Source organism: Serinus canaria, chromosome 14, assembly GCF_022539315.1.
Source record: "Serinus canaria isolate serCan28SL12 chromosome 14, serCan2020, whole genome shotgun sequence".
In the NCBI taxonomy this organism is placed as follows: Eukaryota; Metazoa; Chordata; class Aves; order Passeriformes; family Fringillidae; genus Serinus; species Serinus canaria.
In genome coordinates, this window is record NC_066328.1 from 2,649,688 (window position 1) to 2,669,239 (window position 19,552).

General features: G+C 55.3%; 2 protein-coding genes across 2 annotated transcripts; one reads left to right on the forward strand and one right to left on the reverse strand.

Moving 5' to 3' along the window:
* Nucleotides 1-501: 501 nt before the first annotated feature.
* INTS15 (integrator complex subunit 15) lies at nucleotides 502-8,442 on the reverse strand. The gene is made up of 6 exons (XM_030229857.2): nucleotides 8,153-8,442; nucleotides 6,989-7,210; nucleotides 5,564-5,729; nucleotides 3,446-3,973; nucleotides 1,774-1,813; nucleotides 502-1,211 (listed from the first exon to the last, which is right to left on the reverse strand). Exons 1-6 carry the CDS (start codon nucleotides 8,342-8,344, stop codon nucleotides 1,022-1,024), a joined length of 1,338 nt encoding a protein of 445 aa, XP_030085717.2. The 5' UTR covers nucleotides 8,345-8,442; the 3' UTR covers nucleotides 502-1,021.
* A 2,087-nt stretch (nucleotides 8,443-10,529) lies between these two features.
* DNASE1 (deoxyribonuclease 1) lies at nucleotides 10,530-19,526 on the forward strand. The gene is given in 18 exon segments (XM_050980276.1): nucleotides 10,530-10,605; nucleotides 11,167-11,314; nucleotides 11,803-11,891; nucleotides 12,047-12,130; nucleotides 12,249-12,364; nucleotides 13,126-13,238; nucleotides 13,523-13,677; nucleotides 13,758-13,854; nucleotides 14,153-14,197; nucleotides 15,337-15,474; nucleotides 15,875-16,042; nucleotides 16,347-16,435; nucleotides 17,434-17,517; nucleotides 17,634-17,800; nucleotides 17,803-17,921; nucleotides 18,198-18,352; nucleotides 18,474-18,570; nucleotides 19,379-19,526. Coding segments are annotated over 18 exon segments (1,965 nt in total). The 5' UTR covers nucleotides 10,530-10,555; the 3' UTR covers nucleotides 19,430-19,526.
* Nucleotides 19,527-19,552: the final 26 nt, after the last annotated feature.

Below are 19,552 nucleotides of genomic sequence, written 5' to 3' on the forward strand. Positions count from 1 at the left end.
CCAGTGTGGAACCACAGGTGCCACATCTCCTCACACAGGACAGCAGCAGCAGCAGAGCCCTTTGTCACCGCTCTGATGTGAAGGAAGAGCCCCTTTTTTCCTGATTTCTCATCCTGCAGAGGGGGCTCAGAGAAGCACAGCAGGACAGAGGGGCTGGACACCACCTTTGGCAAGCTCTGCTGTCCTTCCCAGGATGATTCCATGCATTCCTGTGCTGCACTCAGAGCTGGCCAGCACAGCCCTGCCAGCCTGTGGCCAGTTTTCCAGCCAGCATTAACAAAACACCCCAAATCTCACCCCAAATTCTCAAGAAGCACTGAGTGAGGTGTGCACAGGGCATTTCCCCAGCAGGGAGGTCGATGGGTCACTGCAGCTCCAGATGGGTTTTGTCCCCATCCCAGCACAGGCCTGACAAGTTGGAGCTTCTAATCACTGGAAAGAGAAGAATCCAATTATTTGAAATTGTTCTAATTGTTCGAAAAAGCAAGCAGCAGATTTCTTTGATGCTTCTTAAATTGTTTCCTTTAATAGGAAGTGCTGCTTTACTCTACCTTGTGCTTCAGAAACAAACGTTTGCCTTCCAAAAATATACAGTGTACACATACTCTGTAGCTATAGATACAAACATTTACAAAGAAACAAGCAGGCTGGAGTGGAATAGCTTGGAAAAAAAAAAAAAATCACACAAGGCCTTCCCTCCAGGCCCTTCCACATCCAGAGTAGCCGGGCTCACCCTGCTGTAAACAGCTCCTGGCTACTGCAAAACACCACGGAGGAACATCAAAAAAACCTCCACACCCCGCAGAGGCTTTGCTGGAGGAATTGCAGAGGAATTGATGTTGTCCGTTCCCATCCCCTCCTTTTGCCTTGGGATGTGCGTCCCACTCCCAGCCCCAGCGCGGCGCTGCCCGAGGGCGCGGGCGGAGCTCGGCTTGCTCCGAAGAGGAAAAGGCGCCTCTCAGGCGGTTGTTTGTTGTCTCTGGGGCTTCCCGGCACTCAGGGCAGCCGGGCACTGCCCGGGCTAGCGGATGGGCCGGTAGGGGAAGGTGACTCCCGGGATGAAGGTCTGCACGGGGTGCGCGGGCAGCGCGGGGTGCGCGGGCAGCGCGGGGTAGCCCAGGGGAGGGGTGTGGATGTGCGGGTAGAACCCCGGGGGCAGAGCCCCGTGCGTCGGCTGCTGCACCGGGCCCGAAATCACCAGCTGGAGCAGGCTGTGGGAAGAAATTCAGACAGGAGGGAGATGATTAGAGGGGCTTTTGTCGTGGCTCTAAGGACAATTCACATCCAACTCACAGCGCTGAGCACCAAGGGAACAGTGACACAATTCTGTTCTTTACAGCTGCCAGGAGACTTTTTTTCTCCCTCCCCCCCCTTTTTTTTTTTAAGCCCAGCTCTTTTTTGCAAAAAGGCAAGACAAAATTGCAAAGCTAGAAGCAATTGCAAAGGCAAGAGCTTAGAGTCAGGTAAAACCAGTGGGGAATTAGAGACAATTTAGGGGCAGGTTCCTTGCTGGAATTTCATTTCCCTTTCCTGTGCCTTTGTTCTAACACACACTGGGAAAGATCACCCACAGGTGGGATCACTGAAGCCCCTTTCTATCAGGAATCCAGGGAAGAAGCAGCCAGCACTGCCACCTTCATCCTTGAGCTAAAGTGCACATGAATGAAGGCCAAATTTCACAAGGACAAACTTTTAGAGGAGATTTTGTCTCAGCAGCCCTTGAGTGTCTTGGAACATGCATCAAAGCCAACACAGCTGCAAAAAGTCTCTTACTTGTTATGTGGTAGCCTGGAGCACACAGTCCTCAAGTCATCTGAAAGAGGACACAAGATTAACAATAAGGATAAAGCAGAAATTAGAGTGGTTTTTCTCTCTGCTGTCCTTTCTAGGAAGGTCAGATTACTGAATAATCATTACTTTTACTGATTAATTACTGATTACTGAATCTGTCAGTAATCTGTCATCATCACCAGTCAGCAAGAGATCCAGAATTCCTCTCTCAGGCCCAAAACCTTCATAGCAGAGAAAATGTTTCTCAATTTCACCAACTTTCCCCACCAGCCCCTTCATTGTTATATATGCTTGACATTTAAGAGAGATAAGCCTTAGGATGGATTTTGTAATACCAATAAATGAACAAGAAGTAACTGAGACACAGGAAGCACAAGGTTTGACTCTGTCCAGTACCTGTTTTGTATTGGTTTGGGGTTTTTTAACCACTACTGCTGTAAAGAATGGCTTGGGGTTTTCTTGCTGGAATCTATCAACTAGAAATTGCATCTTTTTTACCACCTCCAAACCTCTGCTAAAGCAGAATAGGTAGAACCAAGGAATCTAACAACATATCCCCTGGATAAAGTGTTTTAAGGAATAGCTTAAGAACAAACTCCTGCCTTTATAGACACACACAACCCCAAAACACTGACATATCTGGTATTTCTGCAGCCCCTTACACTGAACTACCTTCCACAGAAAGACCAAGTGCTCAGAATGTTCCAGCCAAGAACAAGCACAGCTGAAACCAGCCCTCAGATCAAAAACCTGGGATTTCTGTTTGTTCTTATAATACTCAGAGTTACTTTATAAAAGATGAGGAGGAAGAACAGTGAAATTGGACCAGCAGCACTGGTTCAGCCAGGACAAAAGCATCAGGTCCCTGCTTAGGCAGAGGCCACTCTCTGCAGTTGTGTCTGCACTTAATGTCCCAGCTGTTAGAGAGCTTCAAGCTCTCTGGTATAACCTAAAATTGTCTGGTTTTAAGAGAATATCACAAGAAAAGAGTCTGTGTGGCTGACCCTGCCCTGTGTTGGGCCACTTCCTTTTTATGTCTCTGCATGTCTTTTGGAAAGAACTGGCTTTGGAGACAGGAAAGCCAGACAAAAGCCTTGCTAGCAACCCCTTTTTTACTGAGTTTAGCTGAATTTGGACACCCTGTAATGGGGTCTCATTATAGGTGAGCTGAAGTTCCAAAAGTTTCAGTTGAAGACAAATTATTTGCTTTTCAAATTTTTTGTCCAGCACACCCACCCAGGGGTTTATGTGCTTCATAGCCTCTGCTTCAGCAGGCAGACTCAGAGAACTTAAACTGAAGAAAATCAAACAGAGCTTTTCAAATAGCTACAGGCAATTCTGAGGGGAACAAAGTATCAGACACCCAGATACAACTCCCCGGTGCACAGCGCACAGTGCACCACACTTTGCAGAGTGGGGCTGTAGATCAGTCCCTACTCTGCAAAGCAATGCCCGACCCGCCCACAGCGGTGATCTCTCCTTTCTTACTCTTCATCTAACTATATTGTGCACTACCACTTTCTAACAGGAGCAAACTACTAATTATGTTGTGAACACCTTGATCTTTACTTCCCTCACCCCAGAACTGCCTCTAACAATTTCTGGAGGAGAAGAATCCTGTGCCAGGTCTCTGTCAGCCCCGCAGACAACTCACCTCTGGTGCATAGGAGAGCTCCTGATGCCATGGCCACTTGCAAAGCCTGAGCCAGCCTGTCCAGAGCAAGTTCAATCTCTTTGGATGCATTGAGAGGATTGAGTTCATCAGACAGTCTGTTAATGTCCTCCACCAGAGGAACCACGTGGTCAAAGGGCACCAGCCCCAGGCGCCCATAAAGGTTTTTCTCCGTTAAATGCCCCTGGAGCATCATAAGAACCTGCAGAACACTCAGATGCAGCTTGGAATAGAGCTGGTGGCAATCCCTGTCTTCTCCTGAAGATGAGTCCTTGGTAATTTTGTTGGGAGCATGTCCATTGGAGAGAGAGGCTTTCTTCTTCCTGGTGTAGGCCAGGGGGGCCTTGACACACCAGCGGATGAGGCCGGTGAGCGGGGTGAGCTCCAGGAAGCCCATGGGCAGGTTGGCTGCGATGGGAGTGTTCAGGAAGGTGATCAGGATCAAACGAGGGTCCTCAAAGATCCAGGAGACAATCAGCTCCAGCAGGTCTGAGGGAGGGATCAGGTCATCTGCAGACAGGAGAGTCAATGGTGGCTAAGCTGAGCCTTTGTTACTTAATTACAATCTCTGAACCTCCCCAGTTCTGCTGTTTTTCCCAAGACACAACCACATTCCTGTCACCTCCTTCCCCACCTATTCCAAAGACACCACCAAACATTGATATTTATCCCCTTTCCCAGCCAAGATTCTCTTGTCATTTTCTTCTCTGCCACCCATCATCTGCTCATTTTTTCTTTAATTTAAGTCTCCATTTATCTCTTGCCACAGGAAGTACAATGGGCAAGGGAAATAGGAAAAGCTTGTTGAAGAGAAGGAAGTGCCAATAACTTAACGCATTTAATACCTACAAACCTAAACAAACGTGTCTTGTGGAAAAACACACTGCAACAACACAATGACATGACATATAAAGGATTATAAGATTATGTAAAGCTTCAGGTGAGAAGCAAAAGACGGTCATGAACTTGTCTACAGACAAGAGAAACCCTGACACATCACCCTGTCACAGGGGGAATGCTGTATTGAAAGGGCAACCTCCCTTTTCTTGTGTCACCAAAAACATCTCAAATAAACTAAGGAATTAAAAAATTACTTCCTATGACTCAAGTTATTTCCTTTCTGACATGTCTTTCTGACATGATGATGGGATATAAAATATGCACTGAGCTCTACCAAATACTTTATAAAAACAACATAAAGGCTAAGCCTAAACCTCTCTTTCACCCTCAGTAATGCCTAGCTGTTTATCTGGAGAAGAGTGTGCAAAGCATTTCCTTTATCAATAATAGCATTTGCTTTTCTGGATTACAGGTGATGTTGGTACTTAGTGTATGGCTGTTCTCTGGTCTACCATGAGCTTTCTGTGGCTGAGTCAAAGAGCTAAATCAATCTTATTTTAGACACCTACAAGTGTCTGAGCAACAACCTGAGGCAAGCTGTACCACTGGCAGGTCACACACACAGTTAAAGAGTGCACTGGGGTTATGTTGATTGTGTTTCTCACCACTGCTCCACAGAAATCCTATTCCAGCCTACCAACATTCAGAACTTGTTTCTCCCCTTTTTGGAAGGGATCAGACTGATAGGCAGCCCTGAGTTTCTCTCAGGGCTGACTGAGCCCAGACAGATCAACTTCCACTCCCAGAGCTGCTCAGTCAATGAGGTCCCATGTCCTTTGCCCTCTGTGGAGGACAACGCCCTTTGTGTCAGGTGTTCCTGGCTGCTTCTCCAGCAAAGACTCTCCCTTGTTTCCCAGAGAGGCTGTGGACTCCAAATCCCTGGAAGTGTCCAGGGCCAGGCTGGACAGGGCTTGGTGCAATCTGGTCTAGTGGAAGGTGTCCATCCATGGCAGGGAGTGGAACAAGCTGAGCTTCAAGGTCCATTCCAACCCAAACCAGGCTGGAATTCTAAGCCAGCCACACAGTGGTTATTTTTATTCTCACCCCAGCGCCGGATGAGGCAACAGCCACACCCCTGAGCCTCCTCTGGCAATAATTACATGGTAACACTTCTTTAGCATTGGAGCAGTTACATCTCTTGCAACAGTTCATTCATGGTGCATTACACTGCACCTCTCACTTGGAAAGAGGCGCTTTTACCTGAAGAGAGGTCGTAGAGAGCAGTGACTGATGTGATGAACTGGCAGCAGAAGCGAGGGCTGGCAGTGAAGATCTGCTTCAGGGTCTGGATGGAGCCTGGCACCAGGTTGCAGTAGTCATCCACCAGGGCTCGGGCCAGCCTCACACAGAACACAGCTGGGGTCCTCTGCAGGGACAGCACATAGGGACACCAGATCAGACCTGTCACAGGCTGCTCCAAGGGCTGTGTCCCCACCTGCCCACGTGGCACTGCACTGCTGTGGGTGCTCTCTCTCAGCACATCAAGCACCCACTCTCACAGAAATAAAACCATTGTACTGCAATATCAAAACAGATGGTATTTACAGAATCTGTGGTATAAAACTGAAACCTTTTAGGTCAATATTTTGACTTAGAGAGGTTTTTTTTACCACTTCAGCAACATTTCTTCCCTGTGAGGGCAGTGAGGCACAAGTTGCCCAGAGAAGTTGTGGCTTCTCCAGCCTGGTCTAGAGGTGTTCAAGGCCACACTGGACAGGGCTTGGAGCAACCTGGGACAGTGGAAGGTGTCTCTGCAGGTGGTGGAATGGGACGAGCTTTAAGGTCCCTTCCATCACAAACCATTCTGTGATTCCATGATTCTAACACAGGTCTGTAGTTCAACTGGTCCAGTTGCCATGCCTGATATTTTTAATGCGGGAAATATTCTGTGGAATCCTCACATCACTTAAAAGCTGCCATCTGAAAATACACCTTGTCCTGCTGTCCAGGTTATATCCCATCCTGCCCTCCCAAAGGCACACCATGTGGGAGAAAAGGGACCCCCAGCAAACAGGAGATCTGCCTCCTCCCACCTTCCCTCCCAGCACAGTCTTCCTGCTCTTGCCCCTGTGTCAGCTGTGACCTCTGCTCATCCCACAAGGGCAGCAGGAACAAAGCTGCACTTCCCAAAGCCCACTGTGGGGAAAGGAAAAGATCTCCAACCTACTGCATTCACAGAAGACAGACACAGGTATTTTGTGCCCAAATTTCAAGACAGGGGTTTGCCTCTTCCGCACCCAAACCTGCACATCAGGAAGGGTTTATTTCCCAAACTCCTGAGTTAGCTTCTTCAGGCAACATGACCAAGGTTTGCTCCCTGATTTAGTCAAACCCTCTATTAAGCCCTTTCAATAAGCAGGGATTGGGGAGGATTATTAAAACTTTCACTGACAGTAAAAAAACGACCTAAACAATTTTTTCTTCCATTGCAGTATATGAATGGATTGGCAAAGCTCTCCCTGATGCCAGAGCACAGGAATGGGCACAAGCACAGACATGGAGGCAGCTGAACCTGCCAGGGAAGAGCAACTGACTGTGACCAGCTGTGCCCCAGTTCACTGTGCCCACTCTGGAGCACACCCTGACCCCCTCCCCAAGGCACCCCTGCCTGCACAGGAGCTGTACCTGCAGCCAGAAGGCAGCACACTCCAGCACAGGCACCCTGCAGACAGCCACTGCCATGGAGACCAGCTTCCCCAGCAGAGCCATCCTGCTGTCATCTGCTTTGTTCCCCTGGGGGCTGAAGAGAGATGAAAAGATGACCTGGCGGACTGAATCCTTGGTCTGCTCTTGGAAATAATTGCACATGATCTCAAGGAGCTGAAGTTCCTGAAGGGGGGTCAGTCTCTGAAAGAAAACAAAAGCCAAGCTGTAAAATACCCTGAGCCTCTTGAAGGACCACAAACCAAGTGAAAAGACAGGAGCAGCAAAGGCTGAGAGCTTCCCTTTGGGCTGAGGGACTCAATCTTTATGCACAGCACACACATTCAAGCTTCCTGAACCACGACTGCATTTATGTGGTGACACTGAAGAGCTCCAGGTTTCATCTGAACACCTGCACACCCAAAGCTGGTGCTTGCTGCACCTGCAAGTGCTGCCCACCAAGTGAGAGATGAAACTGACGTGTCTGGAGGGGGGAATATTTCCTCCCTCTGCAAATAGCAGCACTGAGGACACTGCAGGGCAGCTGGAGGCAGAGCTGGCCTCGGCAGCACTGAGGGCTGCAGGGCCACGTACCCCAACAGTCACCAGCAGCTGTGGCTTCTCACTGCTCGTCTCTGAGCCCCAGCTCCATCCCAACCCCCCCCAAAACCCTGGCAGGGCCCAGCTGCAGCACTCAGGAGGTCTGGGCAGTGCCCAGGGCCTCCACCACACCTCAGAATCCTGGGCAACCCAACAGGGACTGGCCAGCAGCCTCCTCCCTGCCAAAACACCTCAGTCACCAGCACCCCAGGGACCCCGGGCTGTCGTCTTGGGGCCTCAGCCCGCAGCAGCAGAGCCTCAGGGACCCAGTCCTGCCCATCTGAGCCCTCAGCCCGCAGCAGCAGAGCCTCAGGGACCCAATCCTGCCCATCTGAGCCCTCAGCCCGCAGCAGCAGAGCCTCAGGGACCCAGTCCTGCCCATCTGAGCCCTCAGCCCGCAGCAGCAGCCCGCGCCGGAGGGAGCCTGTCCCGTTCTGAGGCCTCAGGCTCCAGCACGGATCCTGTCCTGAGCTCCTGGTCCTGCCGTCCTGTGCGCCCCGCGCCTCCCGGGCCCGTCCCGCTCCGCCCGGGCTGTCCGTGCCGCACCTTGGGCGGCGCTCCGCGCTCCTTGGGGACGTGGAAGAGGAACTCCTCGAGCAGATCCGTGGGGCCCTTGTCCACGAGCGGCAGCGGCGAGTTCTGCAGCTGGCTGCTGAAGTAGATGTCCAGGTGGTAGAGCACCTCCTTGGCGGCGCTCAGCGCGTCCCGCCGCAGCAGCGAGTGCCGGATGTCGCTCATGGCTCCGACCCGCTCCCGCTCCCCGTTCCAGTCCCGGTCCCGCTCCGCTCCCGGCCCCGCTCCGGCCTCCGCTCGGCGCGGCCTCCCCTCGGCGGCGCGGACGGGCGGGCGCTACGGCGGCTCGGCCAGGACAAAAAGGGGCACCCGCCGCCGCCGCCGGCGGCAGCGCCCCCTGGCGGGCCTGCGGGGGGTAATGGGGGGCTCGGCCGTGAGGGAACCGGGCCCGGGACGGGCCAGCAGCCCCCTGGGGGCACCTGGGCATGGGGGCAGCTTGGCCCGGGGGACTCAGACAGGCGGTCCCAACCCTGGGAGGAGCCTGGCCCTGAGGGGGTCTCGGCCCGGGAGGGATCTTGGCCCCGGGGCTGGTGCTGGCGTTGAGTCAAGGGGTCTCAGCATGGAGGGCTGAGGGTGTGAGGGGATATCGGCGGTAGGGGCTGCTCCTTGGGCTGGCTAAGGGGCTCCTGGCTTGGGAGAAGCTTGGCTCTTGGCTGTGGGCTTTGGGAAGTACACCTTTGTTCCTGCTGCCCTTATGGGATGTGCAGAAGTAGGGTTTAGCCCTGGGTGGGGGGGGTATTGGCCCTGAGGGTGGTCCAGGCCTGGGGGTCTTGGCATGAAAAGGGTCTGATCTTTGTGGGGTCTTGGCCCAGAAGTGGTGTTAAGCCCTGGGACTCTACTTTGAGGGGGTCTTAGCCTGGGTGAGACCAAGGGTCTGGGGGGGACGTTGGATCTTAGCCCAAGGACCTGGGGGGACCTTGGCTCAGGAGGGTCTTGGTCCTGGGTCTGGCCCCTCAGGGGGTTCCTGACCTGAAGAGGGATTGACCATGGAGGGTGTCATTGGAAAACTCTGGGTCCAACCTGGGGAGCCTGTTGGGGGGGTCTAGGTCCAGTCCTGATCCCACTGTGGGGAGCACCCCTTCTCTGGAGGGTACCTGGCTCCAGGGGAGAGGCTGGCAGGGCCCCCCAGCCGCCTAAGGATCACTGCACACCTTCTGGGAAACAGGGAAGCTGCCTTTGGAGGCAGGGACATCAGCCAAGGCCACTGGGACAGCGCTGTGTGAGCTGTGGGAATGGCTGGGGTGGAGGGCTGCCCCTCCCCAGCACTGCATGGCCCTCACAGGGACAGGGCCTGAGGCAGGTGATCGCCTGGGGATGGGCACCGTGGCAGGGATTTGTCATTCTTTTGGGACTTTTGGCTTCACACCCAAAGACCACACTGGGATGGCTCCTGTTGGCCCCAGCACACTCACAGCTTATTGGAAATGTGGGGTGCTGGGTGAGAATGATTCGTGCTGGTGAAATAAACTCTTTTTAAGAGAATTTGTATCTCGTGATGATTTGTATCTCGTGCCCATGCCATGTATTGGGAAGCTGCTGATCCCCACAAGAGATCTCTGACATTCATTCCACCTTGCAGAGCTCTTGTTGGCATTTTAATCCCTTCTTGGCCTTACCTGTGGTAGGAGGCACTGGCAGAGGTTGAAAGAGCTCTTTTTTCACTGAGCAGACCTTTGCTTCTGTGAAAAATGCCATATGGAGCCTGCAGCCTCACATGATCCTTGGCTGGGCACCCACCTGGCAAGGAGAGAGTGTCCCTGTCAATAAATGCAGGTGCAGATCCTTCCCCCTCCAGAGCCCTTGGACGACATCAAAGGTAGGTCCTGCTCTCCTCTCTTCCCACACCCCCAGGAGCTTCCCTTGACTGTCACCTCCTCCAGCTCGATTCTACCACAACGCTCTGGCTGGGTCAAAGCTGGGTGCAGCTCGGGGGTGAATATGCCCCTTGTAGGTGTCTCTGCCTGGGAGGTCCAGAGGCTGCTGTGCTCTCCAGGAGTGGGGAGGATTTATGGGGCTTTGGGCAATTTTTGGCATGACCAAATCATGGCATTGTCAAATGGCTGTGTTATCAACTGAAGGGACTGTGGTGTTAGAGGGAAGAGTTTGGAGCAGGAGTGCAAGTAGGAAAAGTGAGGATTTAACTAGAGCAGCTGCCCCAGAAGGAAAAGTGAGCCTAGGGCCAGCAAATCCTTCCTCAGGCTCAGATTTGGTGTGCCAAAGCTGGAGCATTTGCCTGTCCTCTCAGCCCATTTATTGGTCTCTGGGTGAGCTCAGGCACTCAGGAGCCCAGGCTTGGGCAGGGCTCAGATCTGGTGAAATATTACCCCAAGGCAGTCGAGTGCCACGGGAAATACTTCCCAAACGCCTTCCCCGTGGATGGGAGCTGCAGCACTGCCTTTGCAGAGGGTCCTGAGGGAGCCAGCTGGGTGAGGATGGGGCAGGGGCACTGCTGGGGGATGGGGGGCAGGGGAGGGGCAGGTTACCCTGGGTGAGGATGCTCCAGGCAGTGAGGAAGGTGGAGAGGGGAGTCAGGGAGGATCTATCCCTTGCTCTGTCCCAGCACAGCTGCTGTAGGGTCTTTGGGGTCTCTGATCCAGGGAAAGGTGGGAGAGGCACAAGCCAAGGGATTTTGGAGTCCCTGGCCACTGCTACCAATCCCAGGCCAGAAGAGGTGTCCAGGCTGAGCTCTTCCTCATGGGGAATGAGGAAGTGACTGCTCTGTGTCACCACCAAATGGCATTTACTTGCTGGGCAGGGAATTTTCCACTCCAGCCTTGTGAATGACCTGGCATCCTTCCAGGAGGCACAGGTAGAATGAGGCCCCATGCAACAGAGGTACAATCCCTGCATCTTGGTGGTTCCCCAGAAAACAGACACCTCCCAGTGAAACCAGTATGGCCAGTAGGAATACTCTGGTTATCCCTGTTGTCTGTCCCAAATCCCTCTCTCAGCCAGGAGGGCTGAGCCCCTCCTGCACCTCTGCACAGGATGGCAGCCTCGAGGCCAGTGCTGTCGCTCCTGGTGGCAGGTCTCCTGCTGCACGTGGCCACCACACTGAAGATTGGTGCCTTCAATATCAGAGCCTTTGGGGACACCAAGATGGCCAACCAGACCATCGCAAACATCATCGTCTCTGTGAGTGGGGGGGGAGGAGCAGGCCTGGACATGCTCTGCTCTCTGGGATGCAGCCAGCTTGGGCAGTGGGACACCTGCTTCATCCATCCATCCGTCCGTCCGTCCGTCCGTCCGTCCGTCCGTCCGTCCGTCCGTCCATCCATCCATCCATCCATCCATCCCTCCATCCATGCCTTCATCTACCCACGCATCTGCTATTCCCCCATCACCTTCTCCCACCTCAGGCCATCTCCACCCTTGCAGGTCCCCAGTCAAGGCTGGGTGAATTTGCTGCTGCCCAGGTTCCTCCCCTGGAGCAGCTGCTGGGGAGATGGTGGTGGACACACAGGGCCCTTCCAAGCCAGAGCACACCAGCACAGGAGTCCCCTCCCTGGCCATGAGGTCCCTGCTGCCCTCCCATTGCCAGCCTGGGAGCCTTTGCAGCCCAGAAAGGCAAACACAGAGCAGCTCACGGCCAGAGGAGAGCAGCTCTGGGTTTCTCCCCCCAGATCCTGTCGGAGTATGACATCGTTCTGGTGCAGGAGGTCCGGGATGCTGACCTGAGTGCTGTGAATGACCTCATGGACCAGCTCAACAGGTGACCCCAATGGCTTGGTGTGGGAGTGACTGCAAAGGGGATTCTGGGATGGATTCCAGCCACGCCAGGGCACCTCTGGCTCAGCTGGAGAGAGCCTGGTGGATGCTGGGAAGCACCAGGAGCCTCCTCTCACCCTCTCTACAACTTGCTCCCAGTGCTGGGGAGCGCCCATACAACTTTTTGGTCAGCGTCCCCCTGGGTCGGGGCACCTACAAGGAGCAGTACCTCTTCATCTACAGGTAAGGGACGCTGCCAGGTGTCACCTGCCACCCCGCAGCCCCCAAAGGGGTTGGGTACCTTTGGGGGCCTGGGCTGTGCAGGAGCAGTGCTGGGGGCTGCCCTGCTCTCCTCCCTCAGGTCAGACATGGTCTCCGTGCTGGGAAGCTACTACTACGATGATGGCTGCGAACCCTGTGGGACCGACACCTTAAGCAGGGAGCCCTTCATTGTGAAGTTCTCCTCACCCACCACACGTGAGCAGAGCTGACCTCGGAGGATGCCCAGACCTGGCACAGGGTCCTATGTCCACGCAGGGCTGAGCCCAGAGCTGTGCCTGCCAAGAACAGGGGGGTTGCAATCCTTCACCAGGGTCCCACCCACAGTTGCCCAGGGGTCCTATGTCCCTGCCCAGCATGGCCAGCAGTCCCTGCTGTTTCCCATCATGTGCCATCTCCTATCAATCACCCTCATCTCCCACCATGAGTTTTTTCCAGTTGTCTGCCATCTCATATCTCCAGCTGCTTCCTACCATGTTCTACATCCCATTATGTGCTACCTCCCATCTTGTGCCATATCCCACCATCTGCTTCCTCTGGCTGGGTCCCATCTCCCATCATGTACCATCTCCTATCACCTGTCATCCCCCATCCCTTGTATCTCCCATCATGTCCCATTTCCCACTTAGTTCCACCGCCTACCCCATGCCACCACCTCCACCTCCTGAGAACCTCCTCAGGGCACACACACTATCCCATCTCCTGCCAAAAACCATATTGACTGGCAAATGCTAATGGGAAACAAGCAGCAAACCCCAAACAATGCACAAAGGCATGCAGCTCCCCACTGGAATTTCCAGACTGAGGGACAGGCAGAGCACCAAACTCAACACACCCTTTCCCTTCAACTACTTTTCCTGGCCAGTAGCTGGGGCTTGGCCTGGGGTGGTGTCCTGGGGTTCCCATTCCCTGCTCAGGAGCTGCACCAGGCCAGGGGCTGATGGCCAGCTGTCCTGCAGAGGTGCAGGAGTTCGTGTTGGTGCCTCTGCATTCGGAGCCCAGCCACGCAGGACAGGAGATCGATGCACTCTACGATGTCTACACCGATGTCATCAACAAATGGGGGACTAACGTAAGCAGTGTTGGGGAGCTTGGCTCCTCCCCAGGGTAGCAAGTGGGCAGGTAGGATGGACATGTCCCACAGGAGGCCTCTTGCACCCATCTGAGCAGGTGCCACTCCAGCAGTCTATAGGCAGGGAGCGTCTGGATGGCCCTCCTGCCATTCCTGGGGGCTTGACCCTGCACACTGGGTCACCTCAGGAGGGTTCGTAGATTAAGAAATCTCCCTCAAGATTTTAGGGAGCCCTTGCTGCCCTGTAAGGTGAGTGGGCAGGGACTCAGAGCTGTGCCCTGCAGGACATGATCTTCCTGGGTGATTTCAACGCTGACTGCTCCTACGTGACCAGCTCCCAGTGGCCGTCCATCCGCCTGCGCTCCCTCCGCGCCTGCGAGTGGCTCATCCCCGACAGCGCCGACACCACTGTGGCCGACACCAACTGCGCCTACGACCGGTGGGTGCCGCAGCAAGGGGGCACAGGGGGCTGCCAGGGGGAGGACTGAGGGGCACTAACACCCCCCGATGCCTCGGCAGCATCGTCGCCTGCGGCACCTCCCTGCGCCAAGACATTGAACCTGGCTCCGCCATTGTCAACGACTTCCAGAAGAAATTCCACCTCCAGATGAAGGATGTGAGTGAGGGGCTGGGTGGGGCATGAGCCCAGCAGCATTGGGATCTGCCCCACCATAGCTCTGGGGAGCGTGGGAGGGCTCCCTCTTCCCAAGGGTGCACCTAAGGGTGGCCCGACCCCAGCTGTCGTACTGAATCAACGCCTCCATATCGAGCATTTTGGGGTATGGTCTAAATTTTAGGGGTTGGAGTGGAGCGTTGGGGTCCCAGCCAGCCATGACAGTGGCAGTGGGTCCACATGAGCTCAGGGTTTATGAGTTGACTGTGGTCAGGGTGACTCTGCTCTCCGTCACACACAGGCTTTGGCTGTCAGCGACCATTTCCCAGTGGAGGTGACCCTGAAAGCCCGCTGAGCCTCTCCCCACAGCAGTGGCTACCAGGACACCTCAGCACACACCTGCATCCCTCATGGGAGCCCACACGCCACTGGTGCCAGCCAAGCTGCCCAATGTCCCTGCAAGGAGCCCTTGAGCTCTTGAAGTGTTTTGCTTTCTGCTTCCATTAAAAATGAGCCTTTTCCTGCATCTGCAGCTCTGGAAGGGAGGTCCCTTCAGTATCCCCAGCAGCCCCTGGTGTCCCAGGCCCTCAGCCCCCTGCCAGAGAGACAGGGATGTCCCCAGGGCTCCTGCCATCAAGAGACCTGCACCCATGGGGTAGAGAGCTCTGCTTCCCTCTCAACTGATGGTGGCAAAGCCAGGACTCTGGGAAGGGGCTGGGGGGCTCCAGCCTTTCCAGGATGCAGGATGCTCTTCTGCCAGCTCACAGGGCCACATCCTGACAGAGCCTGCCTGGCTGCAGGGCTGCTGACAGGGCGCTGACAGGGTGCAGGGAGGACATGAGTCAGCTCCCAGGGGGCTTGGGGCTTCCCAGGGGGTTTCGGTGCCAGCACAGCACCAGGGACATGGGACTCATCTTGAGACTGGGTGTGAGGATACAAAACCTGGAGGTGCATGAGAGCCTGGCAAGTCCTGGCATGAGCAGCTGCCAGAGCCAGCTCCATTGTCATCCTGGGGTGATGCCACAGGCCATGGTGATGCCATGTACTGGCATGGGGACTGCCAGCCCTCCTGGGGCTACTTTGGGTCACCTGTGGAGCTGTTCTGGGTGACACTGGGGCTGCTGCAGGGACTTGCAACCATCCCCTTTTGCCGTGGCTGGTGGTGCTCACCTGCCTGACCCACACACTGGCCATTTCCTTCTCTTCCCTCTAATTACACTGTCTGAATCACCCAATTAAGGCCAGCACCCTTCACCTCCTGGCCACCGTGCCCACTCTGTGGTCCAGGTGCCCCCCCAGATGGCAGCCCCCCAAGTCCCACACAGCCACCCAGTCCCACAGGGATGCCCCAGCATGTCCAAGTCTCCCTGACTGTCCTTTGCTGTGTCAGCACAGGGATGGCTGGGCTGGCCCCACCCTGTTGCTCTGTGGGATTTTTGGTTTCCCAATGTGGGAAGGAGCTCAAAGTTATGTCAAAACCCCCAGGGGGTGTCAGACTCATCCTGCTTTGCCGGCACCTCGGCTGGGAATAAAGCCGCCCATCCTGCTGCCGGCAGAGCAGAGGCGCTGCGCCTTCAGCCAGGTAAGGACTGCTCCGGGATCAGCGCCTTCAACTGCAGCCAGGTGGGACTGGGATGAGCTAGGATGAGTTGGGATAAGGCTCCTTACCCCAGCAGTGGTGGCTGTGGTGAAGTTTAAGGATGTGGAACAGCCTGGGGTGCCTGGAATGCTGGCGGTGGTGGATGGGGCTGGTGGGCAGTGAAGACACCCTGGTGGGGGAGTGGAGCTGGGTGATCGCTGGAGCTGGAAGAGGCAGACTCACAGCTGTGAGACAGGATTTATCTTCTTCTGGGAGTGGTGAGCTGGCAGACTGCCCACACCAGCTCTGCAGCCTGCTCTGGGCAATGCCCACCATGACACACTGTCACGCACCAGGACTTTGGAAGGATCTACATGTTTTTATCCTCTACTTGAAACACAAAATAGCGTTCTGAGTTCATCTCCCATCCCTGCACCCCTGTGACCCAGCAACAATCTTGGAAGAATGGGGACTGTGACACTGGAATTGTCCCTGCTGGCTGTGGCTCTCCTGTGCCCAGCCACTGCCATGCTGCGCATCGGTGCCTTCAACATCCAGTCCTTCGGTGACACCAAGATGTCCAACAAGGAAGTGGCAGAGATCATCATCAACGTGAGTGCAGCCAGTGCACTGTGGGGGTGGGCTGTGTGCTGGGACAGACCCCAACAGGGCTCCTGTGTCAGACGTGGGGATGTGGCTGAGGATGGGATGGCATTGCAGTGCTGGGGATGGCCTGGGTGGATGAAGGCTTGCTGGGGTGTCAGGCACAACCTACAGTCCCCCTGAGCTGTCCCTGGGGACATCTGCCCTGGCCCCAAGGGACATGCAAGTCCCCATGATGCTGAAGCTGGAGCTATGTCCCTGGCTGGGAGATGGGCGGGAGAGGGGCCCTGAGCTGTCCCCCTTGGCCTCGCAGGTCCTGCGCCGCTACGACATGGTGCTGGTGCAGGAGGTGCGCGACTCTGACCTCAGCGCCGTCACCGAGCTCATGGAGCAGCTCAACAGGTACAAGAGGGGCTGGGACTGGGATGGCAGCACCAGCAGGGAAAGCCAGGCTGCCTGAGCAGTAAGAGGCAAAAAAGAGTTATCCATCAACAGAGAGTTTATTTTTTGGGGGGGGGGGGGGGGAAAGGACATTAGGAGAAATGCACTGGGGCAAGGAGGAGGCACTAAAAACAACACTGGGAATAAACCAGTGAAGGCAATAGGGATGCAAGTGATACAAATCCCTTCTGAAAGCTGTAAGCACACCAGAGCATGTAGGATGGAAAGAAACTACAGCTCTGACAAGCTCTGTCTCAAAAATTCAACAGGACAGGGCAGAAGGAAGAGAGGGGGAGGAAGGGACAGGCATACCTTGCAGCCCCAAGACCCTGTGAGTGGCCAGGATGGGCCCAGCAGTGGATGATGCTTTGAGGAGGTGGTTCTGGCACCTATGAGGAAAAGGGGCTGCTGAAGTGGGCTAAAAATGGCCACAGCAGGGTGGCAGCCCATCCACCAGCTGGGTGCTGACCCAGTTTTGGGAGAGGGCACAGCTCGGGACCATGCGGAAGCTGCTGCTGCCGTGTTGAAAGGCAGCTGGTGTTCCTGAGCAGGTATGCCCAGCCCATGTCCTCACCCCTTCCGTGTCCCCTGCAGCATGGTCACAAAAGAGTCAGGGCAGGGAGGGTGACGCTTGGTGCTGCAGAGCCCCAGGCTGCTCACTGACCTAATTTAGCTCTGCTGCAAATGAAGGTGAGGAGTGAGGAATGTCCCTGCAGAGAAAGGGTGGCAGGAGCCACCCCATGCCATGCTGTGCCCAAGGAGCCACCTGGGGGAGAGGCATTGGGGGCTTCAGAGCTGCTATACTTCCTGTCACCCCACAACCAGGGCACAGTGGACCACGGGGACTCTGGAGCAGGAGCAGCTGGTGCAAACCCTGGGGCCACCCAGCTCCTGGACATGCCAAAGCCAATCCAGGATGGTCACAGCCACATCACTGTCCTGCCTTTGTGTCTCTGCAGCGCATCCACATCCCAATATGACTACGAGATCAGCGGCCCCCTGGGACGGGAGAACTACAAGGAGATGTATCTGTTTATCTACAGGTAATGGGGCTGGCAGTGCTGCAGCCTGTGACATGGCACTGCAGGGCCACCAGCACCACAGAGGGGACACAGGGGCTGTGCCAAGTCCCAGAGTCACAATCCTTTTGTTGCCACAGGACAGACGTTGTGTCTGTGGTCGACACCTACCAATATGAGGACCCCCAGGATGTCTTCAGCAGGGAGCCATTCATCCTAAGGGTCTCAGCACCCAGCACCAGTAAGTGGGAGAACAAGTGGCCATGGATTGTGGCATGGGGTTGCCGTGGGGCTGACATCCCTCTCCCCTGGCAGAGGTGAAGGAGTTTGTGCTGGTGCCCCTGCACTCGGCCCCACACGATGCTGTCGCTGAGATTGATGCGCTCTATGATGTCTACCTGGCCATCATCAACAAGTGGGGAACTGATGTGAGTGTCACCAGCACTAGGGGGGGGACACAGAGGTTGGGGGACTGATGTGTCTGTCACCAGCACTAGGGGGGGGACACAGAGGTTGGGCACTGACCCCCAGGGACTGTCTGACCCACACTGGGGTGCTGATTTGAGGCAAGCGCAGCTGGTGCAGGAGTGGTGGGGTGAGAACCTGTTCCTGCCCCATGACAGGGTGGTCCTTGCCACCCCCACGGGAGGGCCGGTGGCAGAACAGCCCACCACCCAATCTCCAATCTCCAATCTCCCCTGCAGAACATGATATTCCTGGGGGACTTCAATGCCGACTGCTCCTACGTGCAGGCCAGTGACTGGCCATCCATCCGCCTGCGCACCAGTGACATCTTCAAGTGGCTGATCCCCGACAGCGCTGACACCACCGTGGGCAAGTCAGACTGCGCCTATGACAGGTCAGTGCTGCCACCATGGCACCACTGTCCCCTTCACTGGTACCCCGGTGGCCTCCTGCCTGCCTGCAATGCCAGCAGCGGCAGGAGTGGCACCCACCATCCACCCACATCTCGCCTGCAGGATTGTGGTGTGTGGCAGCAAGCTGAAGAGAAGCATCCTGTCCAACTCGGCTGGTATCTACAATTTCCAGCGTGCTTTCCAGCTGGACCAGGAGGAGGTGAGCCAGGATCACACACTGGGGCTCTAGCAGGCACCAAAGCTGAGCTGCCCCAGGCTGCAGGGCTGTCCTTGTCTCTTTCACAGAATAATGAGATTGGAAGAGACCTCTAAGATCGAGTCCAACCTATGCCCTCACACCTCAACCAGACTCTAGCACCCAGTGCCATGTCCAGTCTTTTTTTAAACACATCCAGAGATGGTGATTCTACCACCTCCCTGGAAAGGGCACTCCAGTCCTTTATTATTCTTTTGGTGAAAAACTTTTTCCTAATATCCAACCTACCCTTCCCTGCCGTAGCTGTAGACTGTGTCCTCTGGTTCTGTCAGTACTGGCCGGTGGAAGAGACCAACCCCACCTGTCTGCAACCTCCCTTCAGGAAGGTGTAGAGAGCTGTAAGGTCTTTGAGGGGCTCAAGGTGACAAGGGACCCAACGGTAGAAACAGGACAATGGATTTGGGGTCACTGCCTGTCCCCATTGGGAAGAGATGCACTGGGCTTTTTATTGTCTTCCATGGGCAGGACTCAAGCTCAAGCCAACCTTCAACAACCCATCACTGGCACAGAGCCCCCAGATGAGACGTGGGGGCTTGGAGGGGAGTTGACCCCCAGCCAGTGCCCACCCCAAGCCACACCTGGCCATCTCTCCATGAGAGCCTTGTGCATTGAGTGTCTTGGGGCTGGGGACAGTGTGCGTCCTCCAGCAGGCAGAAGGTTCTGGCAGGGCAATTGACTGCCCTGCAAGCCCCAGCAGTAGAGCGAGGGGTGATGGCTCACTGAATATCTCCTACTTTTTGCCCTCCTCCAGGCCCTGGCAGTCAGTGACCACTACCCAGTCGAGGTGAAGCTGGCAGCCTGAGCTCCTCCTTCAGCCACAGACCAGGATCCAGCTCCAGCTCCCACCACCAATCCCCACAAAGGCGTTCTACTCAGCCCCATCCACAAGTCCTGGTTTATGGGCTGCCCCAGATCCCGGTCTGGA